At 48.8% G+C, this 23,898-nt stretch overlaps 1 protein-coding gene across 1 annotated transcript in view; it reads left to right on the forward strand.

Moving 5' to 3' along the window:
* lamc3 (laminin, gamma 3) overlaps positions 1–23,898 on the forward strand; it is a 60,447-nt gene that overhangs the window by 8,443 nt on the left and 28,106 nt on the right. Inside the window, 10 exon segments of the mRNA XM_067250145.1 lie at positions 4,686–4,816; positions 7,914–8,080; positions 9,909–10,097; positions 11,323–11,440; positions 13,640–13,738; positions 14,732–14,868; positions 15,008–15,127; positions 20,899–21,106; positions 23,722–23,786; positions 23,789–23,830. Coding sequence (XP_067106246.1) covers positions 4,686–4,816; positions 7,914–8,080; positions 9,909–10,097; positions 11,323–11,440; positions 13,640–13,738; positions 14,732–14,868; positions 15,008–15,127; positions 20,899–21,106; positions 23,722–23,786; positions 23,789–23,830 — 1,276 coding nt within the window.

Here is a 23,898-nt window from a genome sequence, read left to right on the forward strand (position 1 = left end):
AAATGGTTATGATAGTGCTGGGTCCTTGTGTGCCTAAGCTGAGGGCCTCGGACGGTGGGCTCAGAGTTTCGGTGTGTGTGTGTTTGGTGTACGTGTGCGCGTGTGTGTGTGCGCGAGGCAGCAAAGTGTGATGTGGATAATTGTACTAAAACAATCCCGCGCGTGGAAGGGCCACACCAGCTGGCGGCGGCGGTAAAAACAATCCAGTCGACGTCAGCAGCAGCACGCTCGCATTGTGAGCTTCAAGTTGCGAGGCAGAGAGCGAACCACAGTTAATTAAGCTTTTGCTGCAGTTTGCACAAATAATAAGCAATAGGAAGCCAGCTAATTAACCTTTCCAAAAACAGCTTCCTTCCAGAGCTGTAAGTGATATTTAGACCCCCGTCTGCGATGCTTTAGACAATTAACATTGTCTCTCCAAGCTTGACTAATAACAACGCCGTATGATAGTGGTTGGCTATGATATATGATATTGCCAGTCGATGTACATACACACATTTCTTACGTGTGTATTTATTTGTGTGTCCCAGAGGATGTACTTTGTATATGTATTGTATGTGTGTATGTGTGTATATGTGTGTGGTCTGGGGATGTACATGTACGTGTACATGTATGTGTGTGGTCTGGGGATGTACATGTATGTGTACGTGTATGTGTGTATGTCTGGGGATGTACTTTGTACATGTACGTGTGTGTCTGTGTGTTTGCCTGGGGATGTGCATGTACGTGTCTATGTATGTGTGTGTGTCTGGAGATTCACGTGTGTGTATGTATGTGTGCCTAGGGATGTATGTACAGTATGTGTGTTTATGTTTAGAGGTGACTCGTCAGTAGTTTCCTGGAGAACTGTAAGTGCTAACTGAAAACCTTGTCAACATGTAAACATTTCACGGCTGCTTGATCAGCATCTTGATTAGAGCAACCATTCATAACGAGGTGATAAAAAAAAAAAAATTGTGCTCCAATCTTTTTATTTCTTCCATGACAATAGAAAATGGTATCACTGTAATCCTTGCTGATTTGGACTTAGCTCACAGCCATGATCGCAAGCAGAGTGATCCCTTTGTGGAATACATTGAAGTTGCAGATTTGAGCCGGAGAAGATATACATCAATCAGCCAGGGGGTGCCGGGCATGGGAGGATGGGTGTGTGTGTGTGTGTGTGGGGGGGGGCGAGTGACAAGAGGGAAACATGGGATCCTGGGAGAGGTGACAGGAATGGTGGGTGATGGAAGAGGCAGAGATTTTTTTTAAAAAGTGCAGGGGAGCTGAGGGGAGAGGGGACAGGGTAGGAAAGACTAAGTAAGAGGCCAGGAGGAGATGAGGAGGAAATGTTGGGACTTCAAATGCTTTAACAGTGAAAGCTGTGAGACGGCTCTTTCATCTCACAGCAAAAGAAGATCAGCAATCAGCCTCGGCATTTGATCAAGTGTCAAAAATGATGTAAGAGGACTGCAGCTGGATTGCCATTGGAAGCCGTCATCATTCATTTGGTTTTGGCTGCCTTACTCATTCTAGTCATTTACATTTACATTTAGTCATTTAGCAGACGCTCTTATCAGAGCGACTTACAGTAAGTACAGGGACATTCCCCCCGAGGCAAGTAGGGTGAAGTGCCTTGCCCAAGGACACAACGTCAGTTGGCATGACCGGGAATCGAACTGGCAACCTTTCGGATTACTAGCCCGATTCCCTCACCGCTCAGCCACCTGACTCCCGAGCAGACACTCTTATCCAAAGCGACTTTCAGCAAGTGCCTTGCTCAAGGACACAACATAAATTGTCACGGCCATAATTGAACCGGCAACCTATTGATAAATAGCCCGATTCCCTAACCGCTCAGCCAGCTGACCCCCAGTTGATCGAGTGTTGTCTTTGTGGTTCCTTCCTTTAGTGAACTTCACAATCCGACCCAACCCCAGACACCAAAAGAAGGAAAGTTTTAAGACCTTTCCAACTTTTCTCACGGTGAAACTGATTTATCTAGTGAACTCTTTGCTCTCCGCTACTGCAGTTGGGGTGCAGGAACAGATTTGTAGGAGGGGAGCGAGGCAGATCAGCAGCGAATAGAGAGAGAGAGAGAGAGAGAGAGAGAGAGAGAGAGAGAGAGAGAGGGAGGGAGGGAGGGAGGGAGGGAGGGAGGGGAGGGAGGGAGGGAGGGAGGGAGGGAGGGAGGGAGGGAGGGAGGGAGGGAGGGAGGGAGGGAGGGAGGGAGGGAGGGAGGGAGGGAGGGAGGGAGGGACAAGGAGTTGTGAGAAGTTATCTATTTTGTTTTCCATCAAGTAGTTCCTGTTCTGAATAACAATAAGCTACTTTTCTACATTCTTTGTCCTGCTGATCCAACACCTTCTGGCAAGGACCATGGGCTCCTCTCTGGTAGTTACTACACATAGACACACACAAACTAATAAACACACACACATAATATAAACAAAAACACAACTTTTCCATTTGTTCCTTGCGCCCCTCCCCCAGTTATTGGGTGTACAGGTTGGGTTTTGCTTTTAGGCCCGGGGCTAAGAGGTCGCTCGCCGTAGCCTAAACTCCCATTACCAGGAGCGGAGCCATGTCAAGCCGGGGTGAAGGCAACAGCCAGAGCAGGAGTCTGCCAGCATAGCCTCACAATTTTGTAGGACAAGAGGCTAATATGCTAGCTTTACACCACCATATTACAGCCTTGCAGGCAAGCTTTGCAGCACATTTTATGTAAAACTGCTTGTCAGGCTAGCTTTACATTGCAATACAAAACCATGCCAGTTTAGCGTTACAATGCTCGTAAACAGCCTGACAAAAATACCCTCACATTGCTTTTCAACAGCCTGTCAGACTAGCTTCACATCACTGCTCAACAGCCTGTCAGACTAGCTTCACACCAGTAGCTGGTTGAACACAAAACAGAACACATCCAGGACTAGCACTGTGATCTGCATATAATCCGTGATGAGAAGGGAGAGGAGGAAGAAGGAAGAGAGACAGAGAGAGAATAGGGAAAGAACGAAAGAACGAAAGAAAGAAAGTAAGAAAGAAAAAAAGTAGAACAAGGAGGGTGAAAGCAGAGGTAAGTAATGGTCTCGTGTGTTTTGGACCAGTTCATTTGAGCCGTATCCATCCAGAGCTCCTCTGAAGTGGTCTCGTGTTGACTCCTGCTCTGACCCGGGGCCGACCTCTGGATGCCACAATGTTTCAGAAGCCCCCTCTCTTTGGCCCCCTTCAGGGTAAACTGATCCGGAACACATGCATGTGTTCCACATTCAAACCGGATTCCAATACTTTCCAAGAACTGAGACAGAGTGAGAAAGGGTCTGAACACACACATTAGTGTGCGGATACAAAGAGGAGCACTCACACACACACACACCCACACAAAGCTGAGTGTCGTCCTCTTCACTCTGACAGCTTCAATGAAGCTGCCTTTTATAAGATTAATGGGATATAAACTTTTACTGCTGTTGCCACTGCCCTCTATAAGCTGTGAAAAATCACACTAAATGGAAGGGCAGAAAAGAAATGACTCAGATTCTTTGGTAGGCAGCAATACAAATGTTTTGTTGGAGGGTTTCCAGCTTTAGTTACTTTGAGCTACTCCAAACTCGAAACGGAATTTCTATGAAACATTCTAAATGTCTCCTCAACAGTCCCTGTAACGCTGTACAGAACATGGTGTCATTTTGTACAGTAAACTATAGTTTATGGAAAGAGGCAATGGTTCGTTGAGGTGTGAAGCCTTCACCATGTGGTATGATACAGTTGTCTCTCTGCTCAGACAGGGGGATATGGACATGAAGCTCTACCATATGTTCTTGTCTGAAACCCATCCACCACCCACATCCCCCCCCACCCTACCCCCCCCCCCACCCTACCCCCCCCCAACCCCTTCACACACACACACAACACACGAACACACATGAAAATGTGAGAGGAAGCCAAGGCGACAGACCTTGTTTTATAGAACTCCTTAATGAGCCAAGACAGACAGAACATTCTCTCCTCTATGATTCCTCCCAAACGTTTCTCGTTACCCTCTCTTCGCTCTCCCCGACTGAACCAACTGTTCTGTCCGTTCCAACCTCCAGCTCTTCCGTTTGACGCTCCTTCCATTTGTTTTTCCCCGCTCCCTTGTTCGCGTTCAATTCGACAGTTCGTCTGGAGTTCACAATTGAGATAGTAATCGTCGTATCTGAATGTCTGTGGTACCCATTGTGCTGGGAGAGGCTGAGTTCGACAGTAACATCCTTCACCATCTTTATCTGGTCATCTCCCCATATTGCATGGCTCTCACTTCCATTCCTATCTCTCTCCCCTACCTCTCTTTTTTTCCTCACCCTCTTATTCCCTTTGCTCAGCTTCCCTTGCTGTGCTATTCACAGTATCTTGAATTCATATCCCTCGCTCTATCTCTCCTACTTTCACTCGCTCTCTCTCTTTCTAAACTTCTGTCTTCTTTCCTGACCTCTCCGAAGCGCCATGTCACGTCTCTCACCTTTTCCTCCTCATTTCGTCCCCTGCCCCTCTCGAAACCTCTGCGCCTTCTTCCTGTCCTCTTGTTCGAATGATCCTTCCTCTCCTTCCTTCCCCCTCCTTCCCTTTTCCGTCGTCCTCCACCCCTCCCCTGCCCTCTCCAGCCGCCCGCCACCTACTCGTCTAACCTCCCTTCCCCTCTCCTCTCTCCCTTTTTCCCCTGCCAGGAGTGGGTGACAGCCACAGACCTGCTCATCTCTCTGGACAGGCTCAACACGTTCGGAGACGAGTTCTTCAAGGACATCAAGGTGCTACAATCCTACTCCTACGCCATCTCCGATTTCTCCGTGGGCGGCAGGTAACAGACACCTGACACACCAGCCCTCCTCTGGGCCCCTGTCAGCATTGATACTACTTTGAAAAATGCTTCGCTAAACCTCAGAGAGTGACCTTGGGTCCACTTCAAAGGCTTTGTGGTAAACGTGTCAACCTCCCAAAAGAACATCCTGATCCTATTTGCCATTTCTTATGAGTTATTTATTTCATCTTTGTTTGTTCAGAAAGACGGAACTTCAAAAAGCTCATATTAAAACAACGACCCGTTTCATCGCTAATCCAAGATACATGACCAACACAGTTTGTTCACATCCCTTTCCTGTTTACATACTAAACATACCAAACTCGGCCCAATGTCCTTGACAGCAGATCAGACAACCATCAAAAACATCCTGTGGTGCCAAATTCAATTTAGGAACAGATCATACCCAAATACTCCCACTCTGACCCCTCCTTCATTCCATCCATCCATCTTTTCATCTCTCCCACACTCCTCATTCTTTATCCACCTCCTCTCTGTAGATTCTTCACGCCCTATTCACACCAGACGTGTCTGCAGCGTCCCAGACGTTCAGAAGCGTCCCAGACGTTCAGAAGCGTCCCAGACGCGGGCCTCCGCGCAGTTACGCGAGAGATAGGTAGTTTTTCTATTTTTGACGGACGTCGCGTTCCAACCGAAAGGTTAAATACAAAATAAAAGTCTGAAAATCGGGGGCCTGTTCCAAGAAGCGAGTTTGCCAAATAAACAGGAAATTTGCCTATAACTGACATGCCTGCAGTGGCAGTCCTAGCACATTTGGCGCCCCGGGCAAGGGGCAAGGTTTACACCCACCCCCCCTAGAAGTTGAGCAACACTAGTTGTATGACACCACAAATCCACAAATAGCCTACACAAATGTGTATCTCGCAAACTCGCCAAAAAAGCTGCCTCGCAGCTTATCTTCTGAAATGCTGTGAAGATAACTAAACCTTGTCGACGTAACGCGCCGCAGACAGGTCCGGTGTGAATAGGATGTCATTCGTGCTGTCCCATGCATGTCACTCCCACTTCCCTCCATTCTAGCGTCTATCCATCTTTCATCTCTATCCCTCCATCCCCCCTCAGTCTTTCTCTGTTCTGCTTGGGCTTATTTCTCATGGTTATGAGACTTATCAAGGTGCCCCGCTATACAACGGCTTGGCATTTGAGATGTAGCCTAGCCCCCCTTAACACAAAACAGAACCTGACACCTGTCATGACCACTCATCGTCACGCCAGCGTGCAAAAGATGACACAACGATGTCACAGCACTTGGGGCAGAGCGCAACTTGACAGCATGTTTGGGTGGCGTTAGCCCAGCAGGGTGCGAATTAAGGGGGGGTTTGGGGGCGTCTGACCCCCCTAATTAAGACTTGGACCCCCCCACAAGAGGTCAAAACAACAGGTTGGGGGGGTCGATACACGGCCTGGAGAAGAAGTTGACCTCCCCGATTGTCATTGTATAATTCACACTCTGCCCTGCAGTATGTACTCTAATGGAAGACTGCAGGTTTAGCTAGCTTGCACCGTTCAGCAGGTTAGCCTTACGCTAGCCTTAAAGTATTAGTAGGCTGCATTAACGTAGGCTTTATTCAACCTCTACAGTATTGGTTTGCGAAAATACTGTAGGCCTATGCTAATAGAAAAAGTAAGTATTAGATGGCAATTGGTAATGTGGCCCCTACAGATCTTCTTTATAATGAATGATATCATGTTGGCTAGCACATTCTAAATTAAAGGATGATAGTATGTTTGACTTACTCATTCTAAACCAATGGATGTTAGCATGTTTGGCTTGCACAAGCCTCACCTTACCCAGACAGGTAATACCTCTGGATTCACCAGGGTAGAGCAAGTGTAAATCTTGGCACCTGGCCAAATAATTCTAGGCTTCAGGTCATATAACACAATCCTTAAAGTGTCAACCATGTTGTCAGGTCATGTTGAGAATAGCAGTACCACAACCAGCCCTGGTCGTGGAGAGATAAAAATGGTATTGGTTTAGGCCCCACCCACAACTAGCCTGTCTTCATCTAGCTACTCACAACAAACTAGGTTACATGGGCTCTATCAAACATGCAGACACACACAATGCAAGCACACTCACATATGCATTCACATTCCACTCAGCATAGCTCTCTACGTATAGTTCTATAACCTTGTGTCTTTTATCTATGAACAGCCTTTTTTCAGCCTCATGTTGTTCTGTTCAAACCTACAATATCCCTATAGTCTATTAGATTTTTTCACTCTCCCCTGCTGGCATTTTTTTTGTCATACATATCTGTCTTTATGGGACACACACCCATGTGCATACACACACACACACACACAAATACCCACACACATAGTTGGTGTGGTTGTTTACGCTATAGGCCACCTTGTGCAAATGCGAGTTTAGGGGCACAGGGGGAGTTGACTTATTCAGTGACTGAAGAGGATAGAACTGTCTGGCCTTCCAGCCTGTCGTTCTGCCACTGCAAGATAATAGAAAGTGACAAGTCCTCACAGTGAAAATACCTTCTCATTTTCCCTTGTCTCTACCCCCGCTCTGTTCATTTTCCTGTGTGTGATTGTGTATGTGTGTGTCTGTGTGTTTCTGGTGTGTGTGTGTGTGTGTGTGTATGATTATGAGGGTGCATGTGTTCCTACAGTGCATACCTGCTAGGTGTCTGTCTGTGTGTGTATGTGTGTGTGTCTGTCTGTGTGTGTGTTTGTGTGTGTGTGTGTGTATGATTATGAGGGTGCATGTGTTCCTACAGTGCATACCTGCTAGGTGTCTGTCTGTGTGTGTATGTGTGTGTGTCTGTCTGTGTGTTTGTGTGTGTATGTGTGTGTGTGTATGATTATGAGGGTGCATGTGTTCCTACAGTGCATACCTGCTAGGTGTCTGTGTGTGTGTGTGTGTGTGTGTGTGTGTCTGTCTGTCTGTGTGTGTGTGTGTGTTTGTCTGTGTGTGTCTGTCTGTGTGTGTGTCTGTGTGTGTGTGTGTTTGTCTGTGTGTGTGTCTGTCTGTGTGTGTGTCTGTGTGTGTGTGTGTGTGTGCGCGCGCACGCACGCTCCCACGTAGTATATCTCAACAATCTTCACTTCCACCCAGGTGTAAGTGTAACGGCCACGCCAGCGAGTGCGTGCAGGGGATGGAGGGCTCCCTGGTGTGTTCCTGCCAGCACCACACGGCTGGGGTGGACTGCCAGGAGTGCGCTGCCTTCTACCAGGACAGGCCATGGGCCAGGGCCACCGCAGACTCCGCCAACGAATGCAGACGTACGTACGGCCTCTGCCAATGTGCTAATGTTGCCAACTCGTGACAAGACTGACCCCGAAGAAGGAGGAGGATGTGGATAGAGAGAGAGAGAGAGAGAGAGAGAGAGAGAGAGAGAGAGAGAGAGAGAGAGAGAGAGAGAGAGAGAGAGAGAGAGAGAGAGGGATAGCTTATGATCAGTGCGTGTGCTGATGCTACACGTGTGAGTGTGCGTGTGTGAGCCTACATGATTCTATTAATTTGTGCGTGATACTGAGTGTGAATCTCAGTGGGTCTCCGGCTTATCTCGCTGTGCACTGGAGAGGAGAAAAGGTTCTCCAGAACCGTGCTGAGGAAAGGAGGGCTTGTAATTAGCTGAAAAATGAAACCGTAAAGAGGACCAGCTCGTTAATTGTTTTTTATGTTGGCTCTTATTAAGCAACAAGCTTATTTTATTTACACCCTCTCTTGCCACAGAACAGATGGCTTTTTAAAGAGACAACTGCACTGTATGGAGCGAACGTGCTCTAAATGAATAACAAAATATTATTCAAAGAAACACGAAATGTCTCGAATAGAAAGGATATTCTAAATGTGCTCTACACAGTCCCACTCCTCTCTTCCGGGGTGTCGGGTAGAGAACTTGTTTTGGCTGCAGTGTGTTGATGCTGACTCTCCCCAGCTGCGGCTCACTCATCTGAGGCTGGGACCATATGCCACAAGCTTGTTGAGACACACGCTTGGAGATAGACAATAGATGTTGTTTTTTGTCTTCTTTAGTTGAGAGATTCTGTCTTACGACAACACGCGCGCAGACAAAAGTGCACACATATTACACACATACAAAACGCTCAGACACAAAACACACAAATACATAAACACACATAGATGCACACACAAACCCACAGTCATTTATATTTGTCTGCCTTATAGCCAAAGTGTTGAGAAGCTAATTTTATGTTTAGCCGATGTTTACCTTAAACTGGTGCCAAACAGGATGAGTTTGCTTTTGGGAGAGTGTGTGTGTGTGTGTGTGTGTGTGTGTGAATAACAACCATCATCTATCAAGGTTTATAAAGATATCGACAATACAACAAGTATAAAATCATGACAAGAAGTTGTCAACAGTATTAATATGTGTAATAACAAATATCTCTAATGTTTGTATAAAATGCAGATCCATACAGTTTTAGACATTTTCTAAGACCTTCGTGCAATCAACACAGACAGACAACATTTTTTTTATGTAAAACATTACCAAACCAAATATACATGGAGATGTTGCAGGTATCCTATTAAAATCTAATAGACTGACTGTCAAATTTTGATTAAATTAGTAAAAGGTTTGTAACTATTCATTTTTCCTGCAGAGAGGCACACTGCATGGTTTAATTCTGAGATTCTCTCTCCATCTGGGAGAGACAATCGAATGCTTATTTCCAATTCAGCAGAGAGTCGTAAAATGGGTAATTGCACAAAACCACTCCAAGGGTTGTCAGCCATTCCTGTGGAGACTTTGTTGGACGGAACCTTCTGATTGGCCTTTATCGCCTGAATGTTTAGCTCCATTAGAGTGATCTCTGTTTCCCCTGACAACGAGAGATGTTTCTTAATCCTTTGTGAAACAAAACTAAGAACAAGACTGAATGATGTTCAAATCTAGGAAAAATAATCTTTCCCTGTCTCTCTGACCATCCATCCATACCACATTTTCTTCTCCTGTGTCTCCTCTCGCTCATCCTCTCCTTTCTCTGTCTGCTGTTGTATCTTACACTCTCTCCCTCCCTCCGCCTCTCCACGTCTCCTGCTATTTCCCTCTCTCCCCCCCCCCCCCCCCCCCCCCGCTCTCAGGGTGCAACTGCAGCGGCAGAGCCGACGCGTGCGTGTTCGACGCGGAGCAGTACCGGAGCACGGGCAGTGGGGGGCGCTGTGTAGGCTGCAGGGACGACACAGACGGCGCCCACTGTGAGCGCTGCAGAGAGCACCACCACCGCAGGACCCCGCAGGAAGCCTGTAGCGCCTGCGACTGCGACCCTCTAGGTAAACCAGGACACCCTCCCGACGCGCTCTCCTCGGCCGCTGTGACAGGCGGTCCCCCCGTCGTTCGTCATCATTATCCTCATCGCTGCCATTGTTACAGTGAAGGCATAATCGTGGTCTCCGTCATACTTATCCTCATCAACGTCAATATCACCATCGTCATTATTTTCATTATCAACATCATCATTGTTTGCGTCTTGATTGTCCTCAGTGTTACAGACGTCGACAAATAATCAACATCATCGTTCTTATTCATCATCATTGTCACCTCACCATCCTCATCCTCGTACATTATACATCTCAATCCACGACTTACTTTAGCTCTCCGTTCAATCAACCTTGTTATTGGCCATTAATCCAACAACCATTAATTGTAATCCATAATGTCATTAAGAGCTCCTCCGTGGTATTTCCTGAGTCCTTATGGCTCAGTGCGTTGAAGAGTGATTCATACCAAGACAAATAGGTCTGGTGTTGTTTAGTAGCTCACACTCTTTCACCTCCTCCTCCTTATCGCTCCCTTCCTCCACATCTCCTGGGACAAGAGTAGGTTGATATACAAGGAATTTGCGTGTGTATTTGCGTGTGTGTGTGTTTGGTTGTGTGCATGTGTGGGTAAGTGAGTATCTCGTTTGTGGGTGTGTGAGAGAGCGAATGTCTGGGTGTATTGGTGTGTGTGTGTGTGAGGAGCTGTTGGACTCCATTACAGTGATCAAGCTTCTTACCCAGACTCCAGTCTGTCTCCCTCTCCTGCTTACTCACAGTTTGTTGGCCTGTGCTATAGTTCCAAGGCAATCCAGTAATGTTCAATCTAGGACATGGAGAAGGAGAGACTACATGTTTTACAACAAAACTGAGTTGCTCACTGAGTTCATGTATACCAATGACGCCCCTTCTCATCTCCCCTTACTTCTGCTCCTCTTCCTGTCCTCCCGCTTTCTCTCTGCCACCCCTCCACCCTCAACTTGCCTGCCATCTTTATTCTCTCCGCACGGATTGAAAATCCCTTCTTCGCGTCTACCCGCCTGCTCCTCACTTGCGTTCTCCCTGGCTTTCTCTCATCTCTGTACCCCTCGTTCCTCTGCTCCCTCTCTCCCCTCTCTCCTTCCCTCTCTCTCCCTCTCTCCCTGCCTTCTCTCTCTCCCTGCTTTCTCTCTCTCTCTCCCTGCCTTTTCTCTCTCCCTCCCTCTCTCTCTTGCTCTCTCTCTCTGTCTACCACCCCCAGGTTCGGTGAGTCTTCAGTGTAATGCTGAGGGGAGGTGTGTGTGCAGAGCGGGGGTGATGGGGGAGAGGTGTGATGCCTGTCAGCCTGGTTACCACTCCCTTGGCCCTGGGGGCTGCAGGTGAGACAAGCACACACACACACACAGAAAAAACACATACCCTTTGAGGGAGCTAAAAACAGACACATTTAAACTGGCAAGACAGAGGCATAAACAAGACATTTAAGGGTGCCAGGGGAATAAAAATATCTATCAAGAGAGATAGTGAGCTTTTTCACCGGTACACATAAACCTGGGGACAAATATTTATCTTGGAGAGACTGAGAGGAGTATAATTTGAAAGCAAAATTAATTGTTCGTTTTGTTTCTGGGGCCAAGAGTTTTGGTCCCAGCCGCGTCCTACCCCTCTGCCGTACCCCTAGTTCATGTGTGAGTCCGTGCGTGTGTGTGTGTGTGTGTGATGCTGCACACTGCTTGCTGCCATCATGAGACGTCCACACCAGCTCTCCACAGCTGGTCCACACCAGCTCTCCCTGACCCGAACCCTGCAGCAGGCGGAACGCTTCTCCACCTTCTCTCCTATAGCTGAGCTGCATGTCAATCACAACCAGGCCTGAACAGTCATTACAACCCACAACCACCACTGCAGCTAACGCTACTGTTAGCACCATCTTTACTGGATAGCACAGTGAGTCATTCTCGGTGCTTGAATGTTCCTCTCCTACAATGATAATCGCGTTAATCTTCTTAAATGTCCACTTTAATACCTCTGTTATACTGCTGGCTCTCCAGCCGTAGAATTACTGTGATAGCGCTATGCTAATACATACTGGAACAACCGCTAAAGATAGCAGTTTGAGCTGTCATTATTATAGTTATCCTCAAAAGAATGAAAAACCCCATTCTTTGCCTTTAAGGAAGATACCTATCTCCACCTCTCTCACACACGCTCTCTCTTTCTCTCTCTCTCTCTCTTTCTCTCTCTCTCGCTCTCTCTCTTTAAGGTTACCTTTCGTTCTCTTTCGATCCTGACCTCGTCCACCTGTTGAACATATCCTGCTGGCTCTCCTCTCCAACCCAGTGCTGTCTCAGTATAGACGTATGCCTTTGAGTCTTCTTCTTCAGAGTAGAGGCTTCAGGCTTTCAGCTCAAATCAATTTCCAAATCAAAGCATAGAGCTCCCCCATGACTCCAGGTGTGAAGAATATTCATATCGCAGCATGCTCATCGTTTAGCTGAGTCATTGGCACAGGAGGTAGGGTAAGAGAGGCTGCCCACACGCTCACACTCACACTTACACCAATATGCCAACATGTGCATATGTGCAGGTACACATGCACACACACACACACACAGAGCACATGCAAACACTTGCACTGCACACGTACACAAGCTCATACATACATACACACTCCTGACACAATCCCCCGAGGACACAGCAGGGTAAGTATTATACATATGTATAGAGTATACCACACACAGCTCACATATATACATTTTGAATTGTGCACGCCACCATGTTCCTGAGAAGAAAAACGTACACACTTGCTCATACACGCACGACTCTACAAACAATTAGTTTCCCTCCCCTGCCGCTCCCTCCTCCTTTCTCCTTCCCTTTCTTTTCTTTTCTTTTTTCCTTCCTTTTCTTATGAACTCCCCCTCTTCTTCCTTCCATACTTTGCTCCCTCAGTTCTGACATTGTTGAGCTGAAGTGAGGTGTGAATTAGCCAGACCACTAGAGCAGAACACAGTAAAGCCTGCCTAGGGGATAATTGAATTATTCTTAATAGCAACCTCGTTATATAATTGATTCTGTGTTACAGTTCTGGAGGAAAACAATCAATCAATGGAAGTGATCAAACATGTTTTGATGGAAAAACGCTTGTGATTGGCAGATCACTGACCCAACAAGCCAATCACTCACTCTGCATGCGTACACTGCGCTCTCTCGCTCTGCTGGACTGGCTTCGACGTGTGTGTGTGTGTGTGTGCGTGTGTGTGTGTTTTGGTGCAGCATGTTTCAGTGTGTTCTGTTTAATTATGTTGATGTAAATGTTAATATTTCAATCGTTTTTCTTGGGCATTTAAGGTTCAAACACAAACAAACTTGTTAAACACTGAGACAGCAGATACAGTATGTCTACAATCAACGAAACATCCTTAGTCAAAAAGAAAAAATAACCTGTTGGGGGATGACGTCCTCATGACTGGTCACTGCCCTTCCCCAAACCCACCTCAAGGTCCCACGATGATGTCATTGCTATTCTGCGGAAGGTCTGACCCCTCCGCCTGACCTTTGACCTTTGACCCCAACAGGCCCTGCGCCTGCGACCCCAGGGGCAGCATTGGCGTGTGCGCGATGGAGGACGGACAGTGCCGCTGCCGGGCGGGAGTGGAAGGACACGCGTGTGACAGGTGCTGTGTCGCCCTGACTGCAGACACCCACGGGTTGCCACGGGGAACACTGATGTAGACTGATGTATTCCTCAGTAACGGACGCTTTCGTCTGTGTTTAATTACATCTGCTGGTCATGTGACCCATGCCATTGGCAACTTTGTACAGTACATAACTGTCTTCCACTTCCATATTAAATAAATTAAATAAAGCACTTGCAGTTTCACGTAGTCTGGCACAAATGTGTTAAACTATAAATACCATGGGTGTTTGCAGTCATAATTTTAGGCACAAAAATGATCAATTAGCAATGCGATATGATGATAGTGTGATATTGTGAGAATGACTTTCATGTGCATTATGAGTCATCAGAGCACATATTTGTCTCGTATTACCCCTTTTAACACCTCCGCACACAGCCTAGGGGTGTTGTGTTTGTCGACTTGTGTTTCACACCTCGCTTCTCCGCTAACCTCTCCTACACTATGACGGCTGAAGAGCACTTTTTAACTAAGGCACTTCACCCTACTTGCCTCGGGGGAATGTCCCTGTACTTACTGTAAGTCGCTCTGGATAAGAGCGTCTGCTAAATGACTAAATGTAAATGTAACCCTCGGCCCGGGCTGCTACAAGTCTTGTGTGTGTGTATGGCAACGTGTGTATGAATGTGTCCATGTGTTTGTGAGTGTGTGTGAGTTTCTCTATGTGCGAGACTTGCATGTGTGTGTGTGTGTGTGTGTGAGTGCCATGTCAGTGTGTGTATCTGGAGGTCGCATCAGAGGGAGCAGCCGTGGGGGCGTTTGGCCCCAGACAGCAGCACATGTTCAGCTGGCGGAAGTCCTTCTCCTCCCTGTCTCGCTGACCCTGGCTCTGCCCTGGCTACACCCCCTGCAATATGGACAGATTAGTCAAAACAAGCATAGCAGTACAAGAGCTGAGGGGGTTTGGAGGATTTGAGGATAATTATGTGTCTGTGGGTGTGCGTGTGTGTGCGCGCGCGCGCGTGTGAACAGGTGCAAGCCAGGCTTCTTTAACCTGCAGCAGGACCTGCCATCGGGCTGTCAGCCATGTTTCTGCTTCGGGCACTCGGTGGCCTGCACCTCGTCCAGCGACCATGTGGCTGTCAACATCACGTCCGACTTTGTCGAAGGTATTTAGCTCTTCGCTGCAGAATTCGAGCTATTGGGAAACAATGTTCAAGAGCCTTGTGTTGGTCGCAATTGTTGCCAGTGTTTCTGGAGTTGTCCTGTGACTACGTTCTGCCGTTGTGTCGCCCTGGTGGTCTCCAGACCAGGACGGATGGTCCGGGGAGTTCTCCCAGGGACAGGAGTACCCTCTGCTCTGGAAGGAGGGGGAGGTCTACCTGCTGCCTCTGGCTGAAGACGACCTGGGATACTACAGAGCTCCAGGTAAGGGGGAGGAAAGGGGGAGGGTAAGAAGGGAGAGAGTGAAAGGGGGAGAGATGGAGATATGGGAGGTTTGTGCATTGTAATGCGCTTCTACTGTCAACTTTAAGGTGTGTTCCAGTAAAGATTTATGCTATTTCAAGTTTTCAGCCATGTCCTTTCTGCCGAGTAAATATGTAACATACATGTCATTGTATGTACACGTGTGTGCATGGGAAAATGTGCGTTTACGCCTGTGTGTGTAAAGACTTGTAGCGATTGTTCCAATAATAGATCGGCACCACCTCTTGGCCCTGAGGTTATACAGAGTTTATAGACGCCGTTTCCTCCCATGTCTTATCTTCCCCATATTAGTAGATAAGAGATTCCTCCGGCCCTGCAGGAGAGACTGTGTGGGACTTAAGACTTAGTGCCAGCTTCCATCAGCTACCCAGTAGGAAAGGCCTGCTGGAATTGGATGGCTTAGTCTGCTGGAGAAGCAACAAAGTGAAAATTGGCCTTCCTCCTCTCCTCTCCTCTCCTTTCCTGTCATCTCCTCTCGTCTCCTTTCGTATCGTCTCCTCTCCTCTCCTTACTTCCAACTCAGTCTCCTCTCTTTCCTTTCCTCCATGTCCTCTCTGCCTCTTCTCCTCTCCTCCTCCTCCCCCGGCTCAGTACGCCCCCGCCAGCGGCTGGCAGGAACACAGAAAGCAATCCCATTAACTCCACGTCATTCTGGCTCTGTAATGCCCAGCTTGTCTGATCACAGAGAACCCAGTTGCGCCTTATTTTAGCGCATGCGAAACTGCTCCAAGAAACTCACAGAGGAGACTACAAAGCCTGGTCAGGGATAATTTTAGAGTTTCTTTCGATGCTGCTAAGTCGCCACGAATACGTATTAGTCATTTTCTTGTCTATTTATTTATTTACTCATTTATTTACGTTTTGCTTTTTTTGAACCCCGTCCATCACTCTGCCGTCTCCGCGGGCCACCGCACGGCGATTAGCGTCTGGCCAGGCGACGCCTCCTTATCTCGCCGGTGCAGCGTCTGTTTGTGTTGTTTCTCGGCACAGTGAAATACCCAGATCTATAGCGCCAACCGGCCCTTTTAATGATCTCATTTTCTCCCGGCTTCGTTCATAGCGAGACGTTTTGTACAGTTACTTTAAAGATTAGGCTGCAGAGTTGCATCGGAGCCTCCGCCCCAGCCCTGGATTTTGACTCCCTCTTCCTCTTTTATTCTTTTTTTCCGTGCGGGAAAAAGGGGGGACTTTAATTTGTATTTTCTCTGCTGTAATCCTCCCTGTGCGTTTCCCAGCAAAGCAGCCGATAATTCTGAGTGACAATGCCCCCGTCGAACAACAGGCGGGAAAAGCTATTTCTCTGATACTTATTAATCTATTTGTCACCTATTTGAGTGTGTCTGTGACTACGCCTGCCATGTAAGGCCAGCAGGAGCTGTGCTGTTGTCAAAGAGAAACAGGGAGAGGGGATAAAAGAAGGATGGAGAGAGAGGAGGGAGAGAGAGAGACAGAGAGAGAGAGAGAGAGAGAGAGAGAGAGAGAGAGAGAGAGAGAGAGAGAGAGAGAGAGAGAGAGAAACGCAGAACAAATGAAAGAAAGAACAGAAGAAAGAAACAAATAAATAACGAAAAAGTAAAAGAAAGAGAGGGTGTGGGGAGAAAGAGAGAGAGAGAGAGAGAGAGAGAGAGAGAGAGAGAGAGAGAGAGAGAGAGAGAGAGAGAGAGAGGGTGTTTCAGTATATTCCACTCAGCCCCAAATATATCAGCCCACACAGAGCTGCCAAGACACAATCCCCTGTTCAACAATGGACAGAACCGTCTCGCTAAGCTTCCTGTTGCATCAGAACTTCACAGCTCTCAAAAGCAGAGGGGGCAGACAAAAAGAAAAAGACCGATTATTACAGAGCTGGAGAGATATAGAACAATGAAACAGGTAGAATAAGAAAGAGAGAGTGTGTGTGTGTGTGTGTGTGTGTGTGTCTCTGCGTGTGTGCACCTGCATATTATTCGGGCCATGCCCTTCTCTGTGATCTGTGTGACACACTTGTCTCCCAGCTAAAGAACAGATTGTTATCCCAGATTGCCTGGAACTGAGTCCGTGTTCCCACGACGAAATCAGGCCACTTGTTCCACAGAGCACTTGAGAGAAGCTGCCAAGCCGTCTTATGGAAGGTACCCAGCTCATCTCCTAAACACTCCTTAACCCTTCATCACCAACCTTGGCCCCCAGGCTCCACTCAGGTGGTTGTATGCCACATTTGTCCAGTCTCCCTAAGTCTCCACAGTCTGCCTCAGTCTCTCACAGTCCCCTTCAGTCTCCTTCAATATCCCCTAGTCTCCTCCCCTCCTCTATTCTCCCCTAGTCTCCTCCAGTCACCCGCAGTCCCCTTCAGTCTTCTCCAGTCTTTCTCAGTCTTCTTTAGTCTTGCCCACCCTCCCGGGGCTTCGGGCATGACACCCCTGAACCTCGCCAACTGCTCCGTGACTCTGTGAATCAGCGTCTAGACGGGGTGATCGCCATAACTGGACCAGGCCAGACGGCCATGGCAGGAGGAAAGATGGAGGGAGAGAGAGAGAGAGAGAGAGAGAGAGAGAGAGAGAGAAGAGGGTGACATCTCCTTGAGGGCTCGTCAGCGCAGGGAGCATGTGTTTGGCTCAGCAGCGTGGAACAGTCACCATCAGAGAGAGAGACAGAGAGAGGGAGAGAGAGAGAGAGAGACCCAGGGGAGTGTCCCTTCCTCTGTCTTCCTCCGTTTCTCCTTCTCTCCCTCAGGCTGTGATGGCAGTAAGAGTTTCACTCAACATGATCGCCACTGGAGCCCCTGCCAACCCTATAGCCTGGCGCTCTCCCACCTAAGACGACTGGACAGGGAGCGAGGGAGACCAAGAGACGAAGGGAGGAGAGAAGGAAGGGGAGGGAACAAGGTCATGTGACAAGGAGCACGGCAGGCGTATACGGTGAGACAGACGGGGCTCGAATGAGTGTGAGGGACAGAGGAGGGGAGGACAACCGAAAGAGAGAGAGAGCCGAGGAGGGAAGGAAAAGCATATGTCTTCAGCAGCGGTTTGACTGGTCTTGTGTACAGAGCACTTGCGCAGGACAGGCGTAAAAGAACGTGCATGAAAAAACTCGCTCACGTATCGTGCTCTTCCTGTCTCCAATTCACAAACCGTTCCCTAAAATAGACCAGGATCTCCTCATCACACGCAGAAGTGCAGATTGTTTTAATGTCATCATTTTGTTGGCAGCCAATGTGTGTGTGTGTACATGTGTGTTGGTGTGTGCGTGTGTGTGAGTGGCTGGCAGGCAAAACTGATACAGATCTTGGAAGTGTCAGTGTACCAGGTGGTGTGTCTGTCTGGTCTGTGTGTAATCATAGATCTGGCCCTACACCAGTCTGACAGCCACACACACCACCTGTAGGCTGACATCTCTTCCTGCCTTCACCTCTGTCTTTACTTCTACCTCTACTCTGCCTTTTTTCTACCTCTATTCTGGCTCTTCTCTGCCTATGCCTTTACCTCTGCCTTTACTTCTACCTCTGCCTTTACTTCAACCTCTACCTCTGCTATGCCAATACTTTACTCAATACTCAACTTTACTCTCTACTCTGTCTTTACTTCTGCCTCTACCCTGCCTCTGCCTTTACTTCTGCCTTTACTTGTACCTCTACTCTGCCTCCAAACTCCCTTTATACGGCTCTATTCCGCCTCAAATTTGTCTCTGTCTCCACCCCGCCTGTGTCTGTGCCTCTTCGTCTGCCTCTATCCTGCCTCCTGTTTACCTCCTCTGCACCCATGCCGGTCGATGTCAGTTAGAGGCCTTCTCAGGACTTTAATCTGTTTGGGTGAAGCGTCGTCGATTTAATTGAAATGGAGTTGATGTAATTGGTTTGGAGAAGTCTAAACCCCTGATTGATCGCGGGTCGTCTACCGCTCACCAAGTGTCACTGCGGGAATGGTTGTCGTGACGACGACCCGGGAAGGGGTCAACACAAGGCAGAGGCTGATCACAGGCAGACAGAGTGGCAAGGAAAACAGTGAATACTAAAGATCCCCGTACTTAAACACATAGCCTGTCTATCTCTCTCTTTCTCTCTCTCTCTCTCTCTCTCTCTCTCTCTCTCTCTCTCTCTCTCTCTCTCTCTCTCTCAAAAACACCCAAACACACACTGTCAGCATGTGTCGTAGGCGTTGTGAATCTCTGTTGTGATGCGGAGACACGTTCGGTCTCACTAGCACACTACAGGTCTGAAGGTTCAGCCTTGAGTTGCTCATAGCAACTACCTCCACCACACGTCAAAACCTCCACATGACTGGGATGAAACAGTATTTTCGTTCTGTTTCAAATCCATGAAGTGTCTTTTGAGTCTCCCCGGAGATGTGTTAAGGGATCTGTCCTTGAACATTCCTTTGGTCTTTATGGTGCCAAGCAGGACCTGATAAGTGCTTGAAGTGATTTCAAATCATGTATTTTTCACCATTTTTATCCGAAGCCCTGAGATGTATTTTTCAGAGTTACGGAAGGACATTTGCGGTTGATTCGTGTTAAAGTTTCAATGCCGAGAGAGTCCAGGACAGGCAGAACCCCCTGGGGCCTGTGGGGATTGTGGAGGTCAGCTGACAACATGACGAACATGCCCAGGTCGTAGTCACGGTGCGGCGGGCAGGGCCGGCATGCAGCGTTGCGTCAGCCCTGTGAGGAAGAGGAGGAGGGGAAAAAATAGACTGTCAGAGGAGGCGACGAGACGCGAGCCGACAGCCGGATTGCTCAGATGGCGGCCAGAGGCGACTCACCTCCCGACGTGGACACGTGCCCCGACACCACCAGGCGAGCACAGGAGAGCCGTCACATGCCATCACGCTCAGACGGGGGCCTCGTGCACGCCTCACTCGCCGTTGACCGGGGCGCTCGCAGGTGGGCGGGGCAGGTCGCTCCACTGCACTGAGGGAGGGGGGGGGGGGGGGGCTGTTACTGAATGGGTTCAAGGGACTGCTGAGGCTGTTATCGCTGCAATCTCACCGAATCGACGGGAATATCAATCTTGTCCAAATGTGCTTTCATCAGGTCTGCCTTGTTTTTCTTTCCTGTTATTTCATGCCCACCCCCTCATACCCCCCACATTCAACTTTTATTAAATTTTAAAAGAGGGTTTGTTTTTGTGATGTATTTCTTTTTATGTTATCACAGCATTTTTTGGGGGAGTGTGTGTGTATGTGTGTGTGTGTGTGTGTGTGTGCTGGCTGAGTGGTTCGCATGGTCCGAGTGCTTCTTTGAAGTCCCTCTAATGTGCTGTAATGAGCCAGAGATGAGATGGAGGGTGATTACACCCAGACTCCCACTGTGATCTCTGTAGGCTGCGAGAGCCTGGCCCTCTCGTTCTCTCCGCACACACACACACACACACACGCGTACACACAGTTACCAAAACACACTGTCACACATGCAATATACACACATTTTGCAAGACACACATATACGCTTACCAATACACACACACACATACATAACACATACAGTTCCCAAAGTACACACTTCGATAATACATCCTGCCTCAACTGACTCTTAGAGATACCAGGCACACCAAACAACACACAGATGCTCAAAGACACATACATACACAGAGACTCACACAGACATGTGGTCTGGGCCAAAATGGAACAAAAACACTGTCTGGTAATGGCATAGTAATTGGCGGGAGCTGAAAGCTGGTTCATCTGTGACCTCTGACCCTGTCTGTGGCAATGACACGCACCCTCTGCCCCCTACAGAGAAGTTCCTGGGTGCCCAGCTCCCGAGCTACGGCCGGCTCCTCTCCCTCATCTTCACCGCAGAGACCCCTGACCTGCTGCCCGCCTCTGTCACCGTGCTCCTGGAAGGCCCCGGGGCCTCCGTGTCCGCCAGCCTCTCCTCACCCTGGCCGCTGCCCACACCTGAGCCCCGGCCTGGGCTCCAGTCCCGGCGCACCTTCACCGTCAGGTACGGGGGAGGCAGAGTGGGCGTGGAGGTCAGCTTGCATATGTGCGCGTGCGCGTGTGTGTGTATGCATTCTTTTGTATTTGCGTCCACATAAGGCTAACACAGACTATCCAGGCCAACGCCCTCCAAGACCTCCTTCTGTTCAGCCCGGGAACAATGGGAAGTGATGTTTACGTTTCTGAAACAGGAAGTCGTTCCGTGACTCGTTATCCCTCTGAGTGTCATCACAGGAGCTGTGTCTTCTTCAGGAACCGTGAGGAGTGCAGGCGTGTGTATGGGAGTGTGGTTAATGTGTGTGTAGTGTGTGTGTGTGTCCGGGCAAGTGCTTGTACAGTAAGCGGGTGTGTGCTTCGCATAGACGTCTATGATCGTGAGTGGCCGTGCCCAAACACACACACACACTCAAGTGAGTGAGTGTGTGTGTGTGTGTGTTTGCAGAGCCCCCATGACGGGCCAAGCAGAGACATGATGAGAATGTTTCCAGTATGGATTCAGACGTGTGGAAGCTGCCAGAGGCGACGCGTCAGTCTGTTCCTGTCCTCTCTGTTCCCGCCAAGCCGTAATGACTTCCCCCACTCCCTCCTCCCCTCCAGTTCCCTGCGGACCCGGTGTGGGGGTGTGGGGAGGGGGCTGCGGGTGGGCTCCCTGGTCCCGCGTGCGGTCACGAGCCGCTTCTGTTCCTCGAACATCTGGCTTTTCTGCCCGCGAACGTTTCCGCAGCGAGACACGAGACGCGAGAGCGGTGTTAAGCAAAACAGGAACGGCGACATTATCGGGTATTTCCGAGGTGCCTGTTTCATTGGTGTGAAGGTTCATGAATAAACATGCGCGCCAACAAGCGCCTCACAAGCGCCTCACAAGCCCCCCACCACACACGCCACACACACCCCACAGCCCCGCCTTCATCCGCCGCCTCATCTTCCGACTGACAGCGAGCGTCGTTACTGCAAGTCTCGTGGAAGTTGATAACACTGTATAAAACTGAGGGGGGGGAGGGTGTTTGCCTCACCCGGAGCTCCAACCTCTGATGTTCTGCTGGGGTTGGCGGGGGCAGAGAGCATGTTTGTACTCGTGTCTGAAGCGTGTGAGATGCTCAGGAGAGAAAATAAGTCTGTCTGTCGGTTCGGCACAGTACACTACTGCAGTGTGTCCTCCTCCTGCCGGGGCCCTGTCCATGTCGCCAGCTGCCTCTTTCTCATATCTCTCTTTTGATTTACAGTAAATTACTGTTTATGGGCACTGCTGCGTGGTTACGAGATTGTGTGTGTGTGCGCGCGCGCTTGTTTATGTGCCTTTGTGGACGCCATACATCGAGTGGCTCGTATTCCCCCAACGATGCCCCTTTTGTGCTGGGCTGTGGCAGGCTTAATAAGAAGCCTCCCCCTCCCCCTCCTCCGCCCCCTCTGCCCCCCCCCCCCCCCCCCCCCCCTCTCTTCAATCCTCCCTGCCTCCCTGGCTCTACTCGGGGCTGATTAAAAGGAACATGTCCACTCCATAGGGATAACATGGCGGCTCGGGGACTTTGCTCACTTTCACAGGAAATCTGCTTATTGCCCCCCGCACTACACCCCCCCCCCTTCCCCGCAAACACACACACCCTTGCCCTCCACTCAGATCCATTACCAGGGCCCCCAGACTGCTTCAGCGATTGGCCTTTATTACTTGAGCTGGCTGGCCGGCTGGGAGAAACAAGATCCTTCACACAGACACACGCAGACGCGCAATCAAACGCAGGTGTGTTGATTGGAGGCCTAGGCCTTGCCCTTCAGGGGACTTGAATACTGCATGCATTCACAGACCTGACACACCTGGGCAGACCTCATGCGTTGCCATGTACCCGCCGTTGCTGCCACCCCCCACCTCACATATACTTCATACTGTCTTTCTGTATCGCTCCAACAGGATGCATATGGTTCATGGTCTGCAGTCAGTGTGTGACAGTATTGTGAAATGTGTTTTGAAGGATCGGGCATCTTTATACGGCCTCTGGGAATGGGACCCCTCGCAGAATTGCTCAGCTCGAGGTTCGTTCTCGAGGTTTCTCTGAGGGTTTAGGTTGCCATTGGTGCTGATTGGTGGGTCTCTGTAAAGTATTTGGACTTTGCTTATCAAAAAGGCTGCACACTAAGTTTGGATTTGATTTGCAGTCAACTGGGGTGCTTTCTATCCTATGCTCCCGGCCTTGTTGTTGTTTGTACTTGTGCAATGCCAGCTGTTCCAAGACAAGGGAGTTTAAGGAATTTCCCCCTTAATCAATCCCCTTCATTTCCGTATTTCCACTGCAAAACATGAAGAAATCAGCAAGTGTCTTGACTGAAATACATACAGTATACTGTACACAATCACATACTGGACACACTGTTGACATTCTTCACCACAAATCATCCACCTTGTTTCTATTCTGCTGTGTTTTAACCGTGACAGCCACTAAGGAAGCAACTCATGACAACAAAAAATTAAAACAGTTGGGTCGTTGTGAGAAAGAAAATGGCACACCATTTTGTTTCTATCATAAAAACTCGAATTATCTCATCACTTGTGGCGCATTGAGTGGAGTTCAGATCCACTGAATGATTGTGTGTGTGTTTTTTGTGTGTTGTCTGAATGAATCCTAGGCTTCACGAGGAAGACAGGAGACTCCAACCGTCTCTGTCTCCATCTGCATTCCGGCAACTTCTCTTCACCTTACAGCCCTACGAATCACCAATGCTGGAGGACCTAACTGTAAGTGTACTGAGCCTGTGTGTGTGTGTGTGTGTGTGTGTGTGTGTGTACATGTGTTTGCATTTGGT

Source organism: Osmerus mordax, chromosome 14 (genome assembly GCF_038355195.1).
Source record: "Osmerus mordax isolate fOsmMor3 chromosome 14, fOsmMor3.pri, whole genome shotgun sequence".
In the NCBI taxonomy this organism is placed as follows: Eukaryota; Metazoa; Chordata; class Actinopteri; order Osmeriformes; family Osmeridae; genus Osmerus; species Osmerus mordax.